Source organism: Ambystoma mexicanum, chromosome 4q (assembly GCF_040938575.1).
Source record: "Ambystoma mexicanum isolate Mex_15411 chromosome 4q, UKY_AmexF1_1, whole genome shotgun sequence".
NCBI lineage: Eukaryota > Metazoa > Chordata > Amphibia > Caudata > Ambystomatidae > Ambystoma > Ambystoma mexicanum.
In genome coordinates this window covers 22,204,970-22,217,897 of record NC_090928.1, presented here as the reverse complement: position 1 = coordinate 22,217,897, position 12,928 = coordinate 22,204,970, and the positions used below count along the sequence as shown (strand labels likewise).

At 47.4% G+C, this 12,928-nt stretch overlaps 1 protein-coding gene across 6 annotated transcripts in view; it reads right to left on the bottom strand.

Moving 5' to 3' along the window:
* The window catches only part of TARBP1 (TAR (HIV-1) RNA binding protein 1), a 2,688,190-nt gene that overhangs the window by 173,707 nt on the left and 2,501,555 nt on the right, over positions 1-12,928 (bottom strand). For all 6 annotated transcript variants that reach the window (XM_069607367.1, XM_069607363.1, XM_069607366.1 and 3 more), the window contains exon 27: positions 4,936-5,127. In XM_069607367.1, the coding sequence (XP_069463468.1) occupies positions 4,936-5,127 (192 nt within the window). The remainder of the gene's footprint in view (positions 1-4,935; positions 5,128-12,928) is intronic.

Here is a 12,928-nt window from a genome sequence, read left to right as displayed (position 1 = left end):
GAAACTCTGGAGTGGATAGAACAACAACTGTGGAAATTCCCGCTCAGGGAGGTGATCTGGGCCAGGGACTTTAATGCGGCCATGGCAACGGTCAGGGACCATACGGGGAGCAGTAATCGCTCGGCTCCCAAAGGGACAAGCACACTGCAGGGGATGTGGCCAACATGGGAGATAAGGAATGTGTGGAGGGTTCAGAACCAGGCGACACAGCAGTACAAGCACCATTCCTCAGCTCATAACTCAGCATCACAGTTAGACTTTTTTCTTGTTTCGCAGACACTGATGGAAAGAATCACGGGGACAACGATCCTTGCACGCACATTGTCTGACCATGCTCCGGTCTTGATGATGGACGAAATGACAGGCTGAGAGAGTTCTACCGCTTCTACAGTCAGTTATACCCGTCCCAGACCCGGGCCTCCCAGCTGGAATTGGATAGGCATTTAGATCAGGTGGCCTTACACTGGCGTACGGAGGAGAGGGAATGGCTGGGGCGTCAACTGTCATTGGAGGAGGTGATGAATGCAATTAAGTCCCTCCCATCAGGGAAGTCCCCTGGAACAGATGGGTTCACAGCAGAATTTTATAAATATTATGCTGCCTAAATCAGCCCCTATTTGTTACAGATGTATCAACAGAGCCTAAGGGAGGGCCACCTACCGGAGTTTGTTAGGGAGGCCGTAGTGGTGTTATTACCCAAACCAGACAAGCCCCACAACGATTGCTCCTCTTATCAGCCAATCTCACTCATCAATCTAGACAACAAAATATTGGCCAAAATACTGGCCTCTCGGCTAGCACCATTAATGCGCACAATGGTGAGAGATGATCAATCAGGCTTCATACCGGGGCGGTCCACCTCTCATGGGCTCAGGAGAATGCTCGGACTGATCTTTGGGTACGGCAGGAGGACCCAATAATGGCTGCTCTGCTCGATGCCACTAAGGCGTTCGACTCTGTGGCGTGGCCATTTCTATTCACCACTGCGTCGAATGGGGCTTGGGGAACAATTTAGAACGATCGTATCATTACTATATACACGCCCGGTAGTTAGGGTATGAGTGAATGTCCAGCTCACACTATATATATAGCGTTAGAGAGGGGAACTCGGCAAGGGGGCGCTCTCTCTCGCACCTCTACTGTTTGCCTTGGCCATAGAGCCCTTAGCTGAGAGAATTAGGGAAATCCACTTACATCGGGGGGTTCACATGTACAACCACAGGGTGGTGATTTTGTTATATGCAGACGACATGGTGCCGTTTGTCAAGGACCCTAAGAACAACTTTGACCCGATCATGCGAGATGTCCAGCGGTTTGGGGACCTTTCAGGACTAAATGTAAACACCGGGAAATCTGTTCTGTTCCCTCTAACTGATAATGTGGAACAGTATCAAGATGGGTGGGGGTTGTCAATGGCACATGGGCCACACCTGTTACCTAGGGATTAATATAGCACGGGATAGGGAGGTGGTGTATAAGCACAACTACCGGAACCGGTTGAAACAGTCAAGGGTAGCCATGGAGAGATGGATGAATCTGCCTCTGAATCTCTACAGCAGAATCTCTTTGGTTAAGATGATGTCACTTCCCAGATTCCTGTACGTCTTCCTCAATGCTCCAATAGCGGTGCCCAGAGAATATTTCTGGGAACTGAAAACTGCAGTATAGCGGTTTATATGGGCAGGCCAATGAGCAAGAATCTCCTGCGATGTGCAGGTGGAACTCATACACAAGGGGGGTCTAGCACTCCCAGAATTTGAAACACACTAATGTAGCACAAGCAGGGTTTCTCCTTTACTGGTTTCGGGAACGGCAGGACAGAGGGCACCTATAAGTGGAGAGGGCAGTCACTCCTGAGATCCATCATTCTCACAGCACCCAGCAGACAAGCTCGGACACAAAATATGATCGAGGTCACATGCAGGGCATAGATCCGTATAGAACGTAAATCCAAAGCAGATGTTCTCTACTCGCCTAGACTGCCGATAATTCACATACCCGGGGTATGCATCACTACAGAGGGAATCTTTGTCACCCTGACGAAGCGACTGGGAATAATTAGCTTCGCCAACCTCTTCACAAATGGGTTTGTGACACTAGGGGAACGGAAAGACAAAGGGGAACTTCCAGCGCTGGAAGTGTTCCAGTACTACAGATTGAGAGTAGCTATATGACAACTGTTCTCCACATTCCCCAGGCAACCACAGATTGCAGCAATATTAGACAAATTACTCCAGGGCGACTAAGATAATACGGTAACCTCATTACCATATGTGCAAGTCTTAAATTGGGGGAGGAAACAAAAGCCTCCCCCTGGAAGAAATGGGAGCTGTCCCTGAGGCGGGAGATCTCTGAGGAAATGTGGAGGTATTGCTGTGAAGGGACAGGGAAGGGGGCTATTAGTGCGAGACTTAAGATGATCCACTTCAAATATTTGCATAAATTCTACTACACACCAGCTCAACTGAAAGAGTTCTTCCCAGATAAATTGGACAGATGCATGAAATGTGCCGCCACCCCAGATGACTTTTTGCACGTAGCATGGGACTGCCCCCACCATACAAGCATTCTGGGGCAAGTATTTGAAACAATAAATGGCATAGCAGGGGGAGAAACAGAACCCGACCCGATAATGGCGCTGATAGGGTATACCAAACAGATCCCAAAGAGTACACAGAAATTAATAGGGCTAATACTAATCCTGGCTAAACTACGAGTTGCAATGGTGGGTGGGGGGGCAGAGCCCCACAGTGGAGCAATGGAGAGCTGACATTCTTATTTGCAAGACAAGGAAAATAGATATAGCTCCGTAACACACCTCCGACCTGGTAATAGTGCTATGTTGGGCCCCTATGTACATTACCTGCTTAGATGCACCTAAATATTAGGTGGAGACCACACAAACTCTGAAATACTAGAGAGATGGAGGTGAAACTAGACACTTAGGCACCTACAGCAGGACTGAGATGGGACTAAAGCAGAATGACCACTGAGGAAGATACCAAGCACTGATCGGAGAATAAACATATGATATGTTGGAGGTGTGAATGAGCCAGAACCGCCTCTAAATGCGATGTTTATCTCTTGGGGGAGGGGGCAGGCGATTGAAGTTGTTGTTGGCACCTCGGTGCTGGTTGTGTTTGAAAAATGCCAGTAAAAACATTCTCAAAGTCCTCCAAAACTGGTCATAGCCTGATCGTTAGAATAGTAGTACATAGGGAAGTTTCCAAAGTGGCACATCCGGACCTGCCCAGAGAAAGGATAATACCAACTAGATACAGAGGCTGCTTCACGCCACGGAAAGGGCTGCTAGATCATCATATGATTGGAAACATACGAACGGGAAAGAGAAATAGGAGCACTCTAGCATCTATCTTCGGGGATTATATCCGAAGTGAAACAGTTGCCTTGAGAACGACCCAAGGTCGAAACAAGTGTCGTCTGTCACCAAGCCCAAAAATAAACGACACCTTTACATGGTTCTTGTAATTCATGAATGACATCTTTTAAATGCTATATACTTTAAGGGTGTAGCGCAAGTTGACAGCACACTCATTGCTAACAGATGTGATGGGATCTCCTACGTCAGCGTGAAAAATGTTCCCTCGCCACTAGCCTTTAGCTAATGTTATTTGACTCTTGGCGAGTGATAAACGGTGTGCTGTTTGTATGGAAAGAATTGAGGTGGCAAGTGACTTTTTTATGCCTAGATAATAACTTCCAACTTGAATTTTTGCCCCCTGTCCTACCTCATCAGTACTATTGAAACTTTGCACTGGCTTCTGGAAGCTAGGATCATCTTGAGGTCAACCAGCATCGCACAGGGCAGCCGGTACATGTTAGTATTTAAGCCAGCACTCGATACTGAGGCAGAATTGCTAAAAAGTCATGTGTGTGTGTGTGCAGGTGAGTTTCGGAAGGTCCTCTACCAGCACAAGAGGGATTGGTGGGTCCTCTACCAGCACAAGTGGGATTGATGGGGTTGTTACAACAACTGGCGCCTTAAAAAAATATTTTCAATGTTGTTTAGCAAAATGCCTCCAAAACATACAACAGCCAAGTCTGGGAGTGGTCTCTGTGTTAAAAGGAAGATAGTGAGCAATTATGGATGTGGAAAAGCTCTGGGAGTAGGACCTCTACCTCTTCTTTTTCTCGTCTTTCTTTCACACTTTTTCAGAACTGCACTGTTGTCTTTGGGACTTGTGGCCACACCAAAGCTGGAGCACCCACAAGCAGGTGCCAAGGTCTGTGAATACTTTGGTCACTCTTTCCATCAACATTTATGGACGCATGTTTAGCAGGATCCACATTTGTTGGTGTTGTAATCAGGTCAAAGGCACCATACAAAGCACTGATTCAGAGCATCTGAGAGCACAGAAAAAAATGAATTGAGGTATTGAGGCGCAGGAATCACACCTTGTCCTACCTGTAATGTCACATGGGAGTCATGGATGCCCTGGACACTGTTAGAAGCTGGAACAGAGGCATAGTGCATCCCCTGGATGCTCTGGACAAATCTGATTCAAGTCTATGCCTAGTAAGATATGTTTAAGATAAGGAATCTGTAGGAGGAAGGTAACCATTTCAAACAAAATACAACCAAACAACCAATTTCAAAAAGAAGAAAAGGGAAATAAACTGATTAAGTGGTCCCACAAAAGGTATTAGTGCTCAAGGCTCTAATTAACTGACAACGGCATGAACATTTGTTCCACCATGTTAAGGGTAATGGATGGATACAATCAGACGGCTGCTACGTCCAGTGTACAGTTCAAATAAATAAATGAATGGAGTGAAAACAGAATTCAAGAGAATTATTTCAGAGGAATGCACAAGTTGGCTGAATTAAAACCAACATTTCAAGTCTAAACATATTGTATATGTCTGAAATGCAGCAACACATTTTCCAAAAAAGAATTTGAATTTCAGTCTTACCTCCTAAATTGGTAGGTTTGTCTATTAGCGACGCAACAACAATGAGACTTCCGTTGGATTTTCCAAGCTTTGCAGCGCGTTCCTGGATAACTATTCCTAGGTCCAGACCAACAATACGGTTCTTCCATGGTATAATCTTTTTTTGGACATCTGACCCTTCAGGTTTGGCATCTACTTCTGCGAGGGTGGAACCTAACAACAATATTTGATTTTCAGATAAGTTCTTAATGCAGATATAATTGGGTTTGATTTTCACTGTCATATTTTATTCAAGGTTTTCACAATACAGGACCAGTCAGGTCAATACATTAATAAGTTGCTATAATGTAATTCTACTTTAATATTTATTACCACCACCAACCTTTAATATGTCTAGGTTTTGTTTGTGCAGGGAGATGCAAAACATGCTAACAATGGAATGGATGTTCATAAGTTCTGAAAATAGGAATGCCATAATGCTATAGAAAGAATAGCAGAAAGCTAAAAGTGCTCGGTATAAGGAAAGTAAAAATAAACATGTTTGAGCAATGATTACACCAATGCTTTAGCCTATTTTATCCTGAAATACTTAACTTCATTGACAACATACCAGCATCAGTTGATTACATTATCCCCCACTCATGAACTTGACAATCAAGATACAGTATCTATAGTGCTTCATGATCTGCATAGCAACCTTAAAACTAGCATCAGCTTCAGCACACTGGCTAAGAACCCCTCCCCTTGTGATACATATTAATTAGGAATTGGACATGCAGCCCACTGAGTGGTCAAGTGAAGAGATGGCTGGAAAAGGGGCCATCCTGTTTCGCTGTCCCCTCCCTGATCCCAAAATGGTGACAGTACCGATCTCGCTAGATTCATCGGATGAAAGCAAAACTGAAGGCTGATGGCGGGAAGACTCTGAATCAGTCATAACCACTGGCATTGCTATGGATATTCCTCCAGACTATTGTTTTTCAGACCACCATGCCATTAAATAAGGTGAAAGATCATATGCAAAACAAGCCTTGGTCCCACCCCAAACCTTCCAGCCATCGCTCTTCTGATTTGGTAATTTCAGCTGAAGACCAGAAAAGCAGGTATGCTGAATGAAGACGAAAGGGGATTACCTCAACCTTTTCTCCGTTACGTCTACGGTGCAACTGTGCACCTTGATGAACACGCATTCATTTCTTTGTTTTACACTTCGTTTTTTCCATATGCATCATTGTAATGAGCAGTGAACAGAAAATAAATACAGAAGACAGTAAGCCTGGGTGCTTGCCATTTCACTTTGGTCAGTCTTTCCTCAGATCCATTAGAGACATGCATTGCATTTTACTCTATTGAGCCACTGTTGTATATTAGGCAGCTTTGCATTAAGTTGAGTTGCATTCTGTGAGACCATCATTTCTGCATATTTTACAGACCAATTTAGATCCTGGTTTTCATTTAGCGTAGGTTACATAGAAGGAGCACGCTCATATAGGACTATTCTCGCCTCTATTTGTCAAGTTGGTGAAGTAGTCCCTCAATTTTATCCAAATGTCTTTCGGCCTCCTGGAATCTGACAGCAATGCTGGATAGTGTGTCGCCTGATCCCGACAGTAGAACAAGTTCCTGAACCAGAGCGCCAAGCCCGGCGCATATTTCCTTCTAATACATTGCTAGACATCTTCTACCCACAATGGTGCCATATTGAACACACTTGTTTCTTTAAGGCATTTCATTTTGAGTAAGCCCAACAGCCATAATTTTGGGTCCATCTGTAATCTATGTCCAATTCAGTCGGACATCTTTTCATTAACCTCCAGCGTGTGCCTGCAGTTCCACGCTAGGTGTTTAAAATCAACGTTTTCCCAGCACATCTAACACATTAGTCTTTTGCACCCAGGAATATCTTCTGTAGCGTTTCGTGTGCAGTACAGCTGAAGTAACCTTTAAGGTATCAGTCTGAAGTGTTGATTGATTGAAATGTTGCTTGTCTGATTTCATGCCGATGACCATTCATTTTCAGTTAGGGAGCTCCCCCAGCAGAAATTATAGGTTACTCACCATAGTGACTAACGTACTCCTAGTCCATAGTCCCCTTTCCTCCATACAGTATTGGAGTCCCTCGCTAGGGACCGGAGACGGGATGAGAGACGGAACCCTTTTTCCCCAGAAAAAATATTCTCCCCTTCAAAGTTAGAGGTGCACGGCCCTGGGAGCCTGTGCTCCCCTGACTCACCCCCCCGGCACCACTGCTAAGTCCCCTTTGAGGCATCCAAAATATTACTATTGCCTAATGACACCAGTTTTATTAGGGGGGAGGATGGTGGGACGTATGGAGGAAAGGGGACTATGGACTAGCAGTACACGTTAGTCATTACAGTGAGTAACTTATAATTAATCCATACTGTATGGGCGCCTACAACTGAATGTAGCCCCAGGGTGGAGAGGTGACCCTCTTAAGAAAATAAGTTCCTTAATACTGCCCGACCAAATGCTGCATCCAACCTGGAGCTGGCATCCAAGCAGTAGTGCTTGCAGAAGGCCGAAGGCAGACCCCATGTAGCCGCCTTGCAAATGACCTGCCATGGTACGTGCCTCTGGAAAGCAACTGCCATGGCTTTGGCTCTGATAGTGTGCATGCATATTTGCCGAGAGTGATTTGTGCTGCCCCTCGTAAGCCTTTTTGATGGCTGCAACCACCCATCTTGCTATGGAGGCCTTGGAAGCTTGATAACCTGGATTTGAGCCACAGAAGGTGACAAAGAGAGCCTCCGATTGGCAGAAGCTCTTGGTTCGGTCAAGGTAGAATTTTAGAGCGCGCCTAACATGTAGACAGTGCACTACCCTCTGAACCTCGTTGTTAGGGTCCGCAAAGAAAGTGGGTAGCACTATCTCCTCATTCAGGTGAAATGAGGAGACTACCTTGGTAAGAATGCTGGGTGAGTTCTAAGCACCACCTTGTCCCTATTAAACGTAGTATAAGGCTCTGAAGCCACCAGTGCCTGGATTTCACTGACCCTCGGTGCAGAGGTAAGACCCACCAGAAGGGCTGTCTTAATGGTTACTAGCCTGATGTCCACGGACACCATTGGTTCGAATGGTTTATGCGCCAAGGCGCCCAAGACCACAGTGAGGTACGGTCAGGTTTCAGGTGCTGTGGTTGATTGTGGGGAAATGTATGTGTGTTCAATATGGTTAATGGTTTGGGCCTTAATCTTGAAGTACAGAGTGTGGAGAATTTCCCAAGCCAAGATGGTGATTTCAAGCAACATCCCTGATTGGTCAGGAGTTCAGGAAAGACACTGTCAGGACATTCTAAACTGCCTTTCATTCTGTCAGGCTTCTGTCGGGCGTTATCACTACTACTTCTTTTTTGTCCGCGGAAGCTGCTGAGCCCCCGTAGTCCCCTATGGATGCTACCCTCTCAACTGATCACAAACAGCTGAGCTGAAAGCATCCCAGAGGGAAAAGGGGAATTGGGACAAAATAAACTTCAGGTCTGGTTCCACTTCTGGAAGTCGTAGTTCATCGTAGTTCGCAGGGAGAGACAAGTTCAGCTACTTTTAGAGGAGATCGGCTTAAGTTGGAGGTTGTTAACAAGGATGTTAAACAGAAGGGAAATGATCAACAGACTAGAGTAAGAGGTCCTTTATCTAAGGAGGAGAAGACTAGAAGACGAGAAAATAAATTGTGTTTATATTGTGGTAAAGGTGGACATTTTTTAGGAAACTGTCCTTTTACACCTAAAAGGTTTACATCAGCTTGTGGAAGAGGACAACAAGTTGCAAATACTGTACAGTCAGCGGTTCCACACATAACCGTAAATGTAACCTTGTTTTGGAAGCAGGAAAAGAAAGGGTTTGGCCCAGTAGTGATTGATTCTGGGGCCACTGGGAATTTTATGGATTGGGGGGTAGCAAAGGCTTTGGGAATTCCTTTGGTGAGAAAGGAAGAGCTGGAACAGGTTTGGGCGGTGGATGGAACTTCTCTTTCTTCTGGTCCTATAACACATGAAACCTGTGTCCTAATTATGGAATTAGCTGGTGGTCATATCATATGGAAGAAGTTTCTTTTGATTTGATTGATACACCGCTTTTGAAAATAATTTTAGGAATGCCATGGCTTACCCTACATAATCCCAAAATTGACTGGATTGCTTGTGTGGTGGAATTACAGTCTAGTTTCTGCTTGGAAAATTGTTTTATGGATTGTCATCAAGAGGATGATCAAACTCAGGGTATGGTGTCTTCTTTTTTGGTTGAGGCTGGAACTACTGGTCATAATATTGGAGCTACTTTAGGACATCTTCCGCAGTGTTATCATGAATTCAGGGAGGTGTTTGATGAAACGGTGGCTTGAGAATTACCTCCACATAGAAGTTTTGACTGTAAGATTGATTTGGATCCAGGGGCAATTTTACCCAGTAGTCGTGTGTACACATTAACAGAGAAGAACAAGTTACTTTCTTACCTGGTAACGTTCTTTCGATGGGATGGTCCGACGACGTATTCCATATCTATGACATGTAATCACCACAGCTGTGCTGCTTGGGAAACTTTTTTCGGCGTCTGCGTCCTGCGTCGATGACGTCGATGCGCCGTCGTCGAGGACCTCCTCCGACGTCCGACGTCATCCGATGTGATAAGTAGGACGCACGACGCCCGTAGCCTCAGTTGTAGTTTTTTCCCCCAGAACGTGTGACATTAGTCAACTGCCAGTCAGACACAAAGCCTTGCGGAACGTAAGCTGCAATCGCAAAAGAAATTCTGCAGCGGGGAAGGCAGGGAGGGAGCGATATGGAATACATCGTCGGACCATCCCATCGAAAGAACGTTACCAGGTAAGAAAGTAACTTGTTCTTCGAGGGGATTGGGTCCTCCAACATATTCCATATCTATGACAGACTCCCAAAGCAGTACCAGAGCAAGGAGGAGGGAAAGAATTTAGAATCAAAATTTAGAATAGCCAATCAAATAGCAGAGCAAAGGACCGCCTTGCCAAAGGCCAGATCCTGTCCTCGGATGGAATCGAGGGAATAGTGACGTACAAATATATGTACTGAAGCCCAGGTGGTTGCATCACAGATGTTGCGAATAGGAACACCCCTCTGCAAGGCAGTAGATGCAGCCATACCCCTGGTAGAATGGGCCCGCAAGCCAGCCGGTGGGTCCTTACCCGCCAAGCGGTAACACTCCGAGATGGCTAAAACAATCCAGCGAGACAAAGTCTGTTTCGTCACAGCTTGCCCCAAACGCTTTCCAGCGTAACCAATAAAGAGTTGATCGTCCACTCTGACCCGGGACATGCGTGAAACATAAAAGCTTAAAGCTCTCCTAGGATCAAGCCTATGGAGCCTCTCCTCTTCCTTACCAGGATGCGGAGGAGGATAGAATGCCGGAAGAACAACCTTTTGGGCCAAATGAAATTCCGTCACTACCTTCGGAAGAAAAGAAGGACGAACTCTAAGGACAACCCTGTCCTTGTGAAATACAGTGAAGGGTGGCTTAACTGAAAGTGCCTGTAACTCACTCACTCTGCGAGCGGAAGTAACCGCAACTAAAAACACAGTTTTCAGAGTTAACTGCCTCAAAGGGCAAGAATGTAAAGGCTCAAACGGAGCACCCATAAGAAATTTAAGAACAAGGTTTAAATCCCAACCGGGCACCAGGAAAGGTGACGGAGGGAACACATTAGTGAGCCCATTCAGAAACTGAAATTAAAGGGATTTTAAAGTAAGAACACTCTTCAGACGAGCGCTTAAAGATGGACAGCGCCGCCAGATAACCTTTGATGGTACCCACTTGCAAGCCCCTGTGGGCCAAAGAAAGTAAAAAGGACAGAACCATGGGGATGTCGCATGCAAAAGGATCCACATTCTGAACTCTGCACCAGTCACAGAACTTACGCCAACGGCAACGGTACAGAGACTTTGTTGCTGGCCTTCGGGCCGAAAGCAACACCTCCATCACGTCTTCAGGGAGGTCCCAATCCTTATCCCTCAACCTTTCAGAAGCCAAGCGTGAAGGTTGAGGGATCTGACCTCTGGATGGAGAACCTGACCCCCCCTCCCATGAGAGCAGATCGTCTCGGTAGCGAAGACGGCGTGGAGGGCAGATGGACAAGTCGAGAAGGTCCGGGTACCACGTCCTCCGAGCCCATGCCGGAGCAATGAGGATCATCCGGGAACCGAACTTCCGTAACCTCCGCAGCACTTGCGGGATGACGGGGACTGGAGGAAACGCATACAGCAGCGGGAATGACCACTCCACCACGAACGCGTCTCCTAAGGCTCCTTTTGGATGAAATTCCCACGAGCAAAACCTTTCGCACTTCTGGTTGACACTGGAGGCGAAGAGATCCACTTGAGGGGTCCCCCAAAGGGCGAAGATCTCCAGGAGAATCACCTGAGCCAACTCCCACTCGTGAGAGATCGTGCTCTGCCTGCTCAGAGCATCCGCCGTCACGTTTTCGTCTCCGGCCAGATGAACTGCCGAGATCGAAACTTCCTGCTGGATGGCCCAGAACTCGAGCTGCATCGCCTCCCTGCACAGAGGAAGTGACCCTGCCCCCCCCCTTTTTGTTGAGGTAGTGCATGGCCACTGTGTTGTCCGTCAGGATCAGGACACTCTTTCCTCGCACAGTCGGCAGAAATGCCTTCAGGGCTAGCCTGACGGCGCTCAGCTCCAACAGATTGATATGGAGTCTGGAATCCGACGGAGACCAACGACCGCTGACTGTCAGCCCGTTGGCATGAGCTCCCCAACCCGTGAGGGATGCATCCGTCACGATCGTCACCTCCGGCCAGGGAAGCCAAAATGGAGCCCCCTTCATCAAGTTGCCTTCGACGGTCCACCACAGAAGGTCCCGGGCGACCGAGGGCGGCACCGGAACCAGGTCCGACATCCTGCCGGAGGACTGCGACCATTGCGTCTTGAGTGCCCACTGCAAAGATCTCATCCGCAGGCGAGCCTCTGGCACCAGAAGAATGCAGGATGCCATGAGGCCGAACAACCTCAAGAACTCGAACGCTGGGAGCGTCTGGGCATGCTGAAACTTGTGCACCATCTGCTGAATGTGAAGAGCCCTCACCTGGGGAGGAAAACACTGCCCCAGGGAAGTGTCGAGCACTGCTCCGATGTACTGGAGCCGCTGTGTTGGCGTCAAATGGGACTTCTTTAAATTGAGGGAGAAGCCCAGCCTGTGAAGGGAGTGGCAGGTGACGGACAGATGATCCAGGACTTGCTCGGGAGAGCTCCCCCTGATCAACCAATCGTCCAGGTAGGGGTAGACGTGAATCCCCCCTTGCCTGAGATGCGCTGCCACCACCACCATGAGCTTGGTGAAAACCCTCGGGGCGGAGGTCAATCCGAACGGCAGGACCTGAAACTGAAAGTACGAGTCCCCAACTGCGAACCTCAGGTACTTCTTGTGCTTGGGATGGATCGGCACATGGAAGTAAGCATCCTTGAGGTCGAGTGACACCAACCAGTCCTGAAGCTGAAGGGCCTGAAGGACTTGAGAGAGAGTAACCATCTTGAACTTGTCCTTCCTGAGGAGTTTGTTCAAACCGCGCAAGTCCATGATGGGTCTCAATCCCGCGTCTTTCTTCGAAATCAAAAATTAAGGGGAATACCATCCCTTGTTCCTCTCCGCTACAGGCACCAGTTCTATAGCGCCTTTCTCCAGCAGGGCTTGAATTTCCTGCGCAAGGAGCGGATCCGGACTCTGCAAAGAGAGGTTCCTCGGTGGATTGTCGCGAGGCCTGTGCCGAAAGGGAAGATAGTAGCCGTGGGTTATGATCTCCAGAACCCACACATCTGAAGTAATGGCTTGCCACTCTACAAGATGCTGCGCCAGCCTTCCCCCAACTGGCGAACCATGGGACATGGCCTCATGACTGAGTGGGAGCGGCTGCAGCGTTACCTGAGGGCAAAGAGGCAACTGCCCGAGCGGCCTTGGCACCACGGGTACCCTGTCGTCCACCTCTGGTACCCCTGCGTTGGCCTCTTTGACTGCC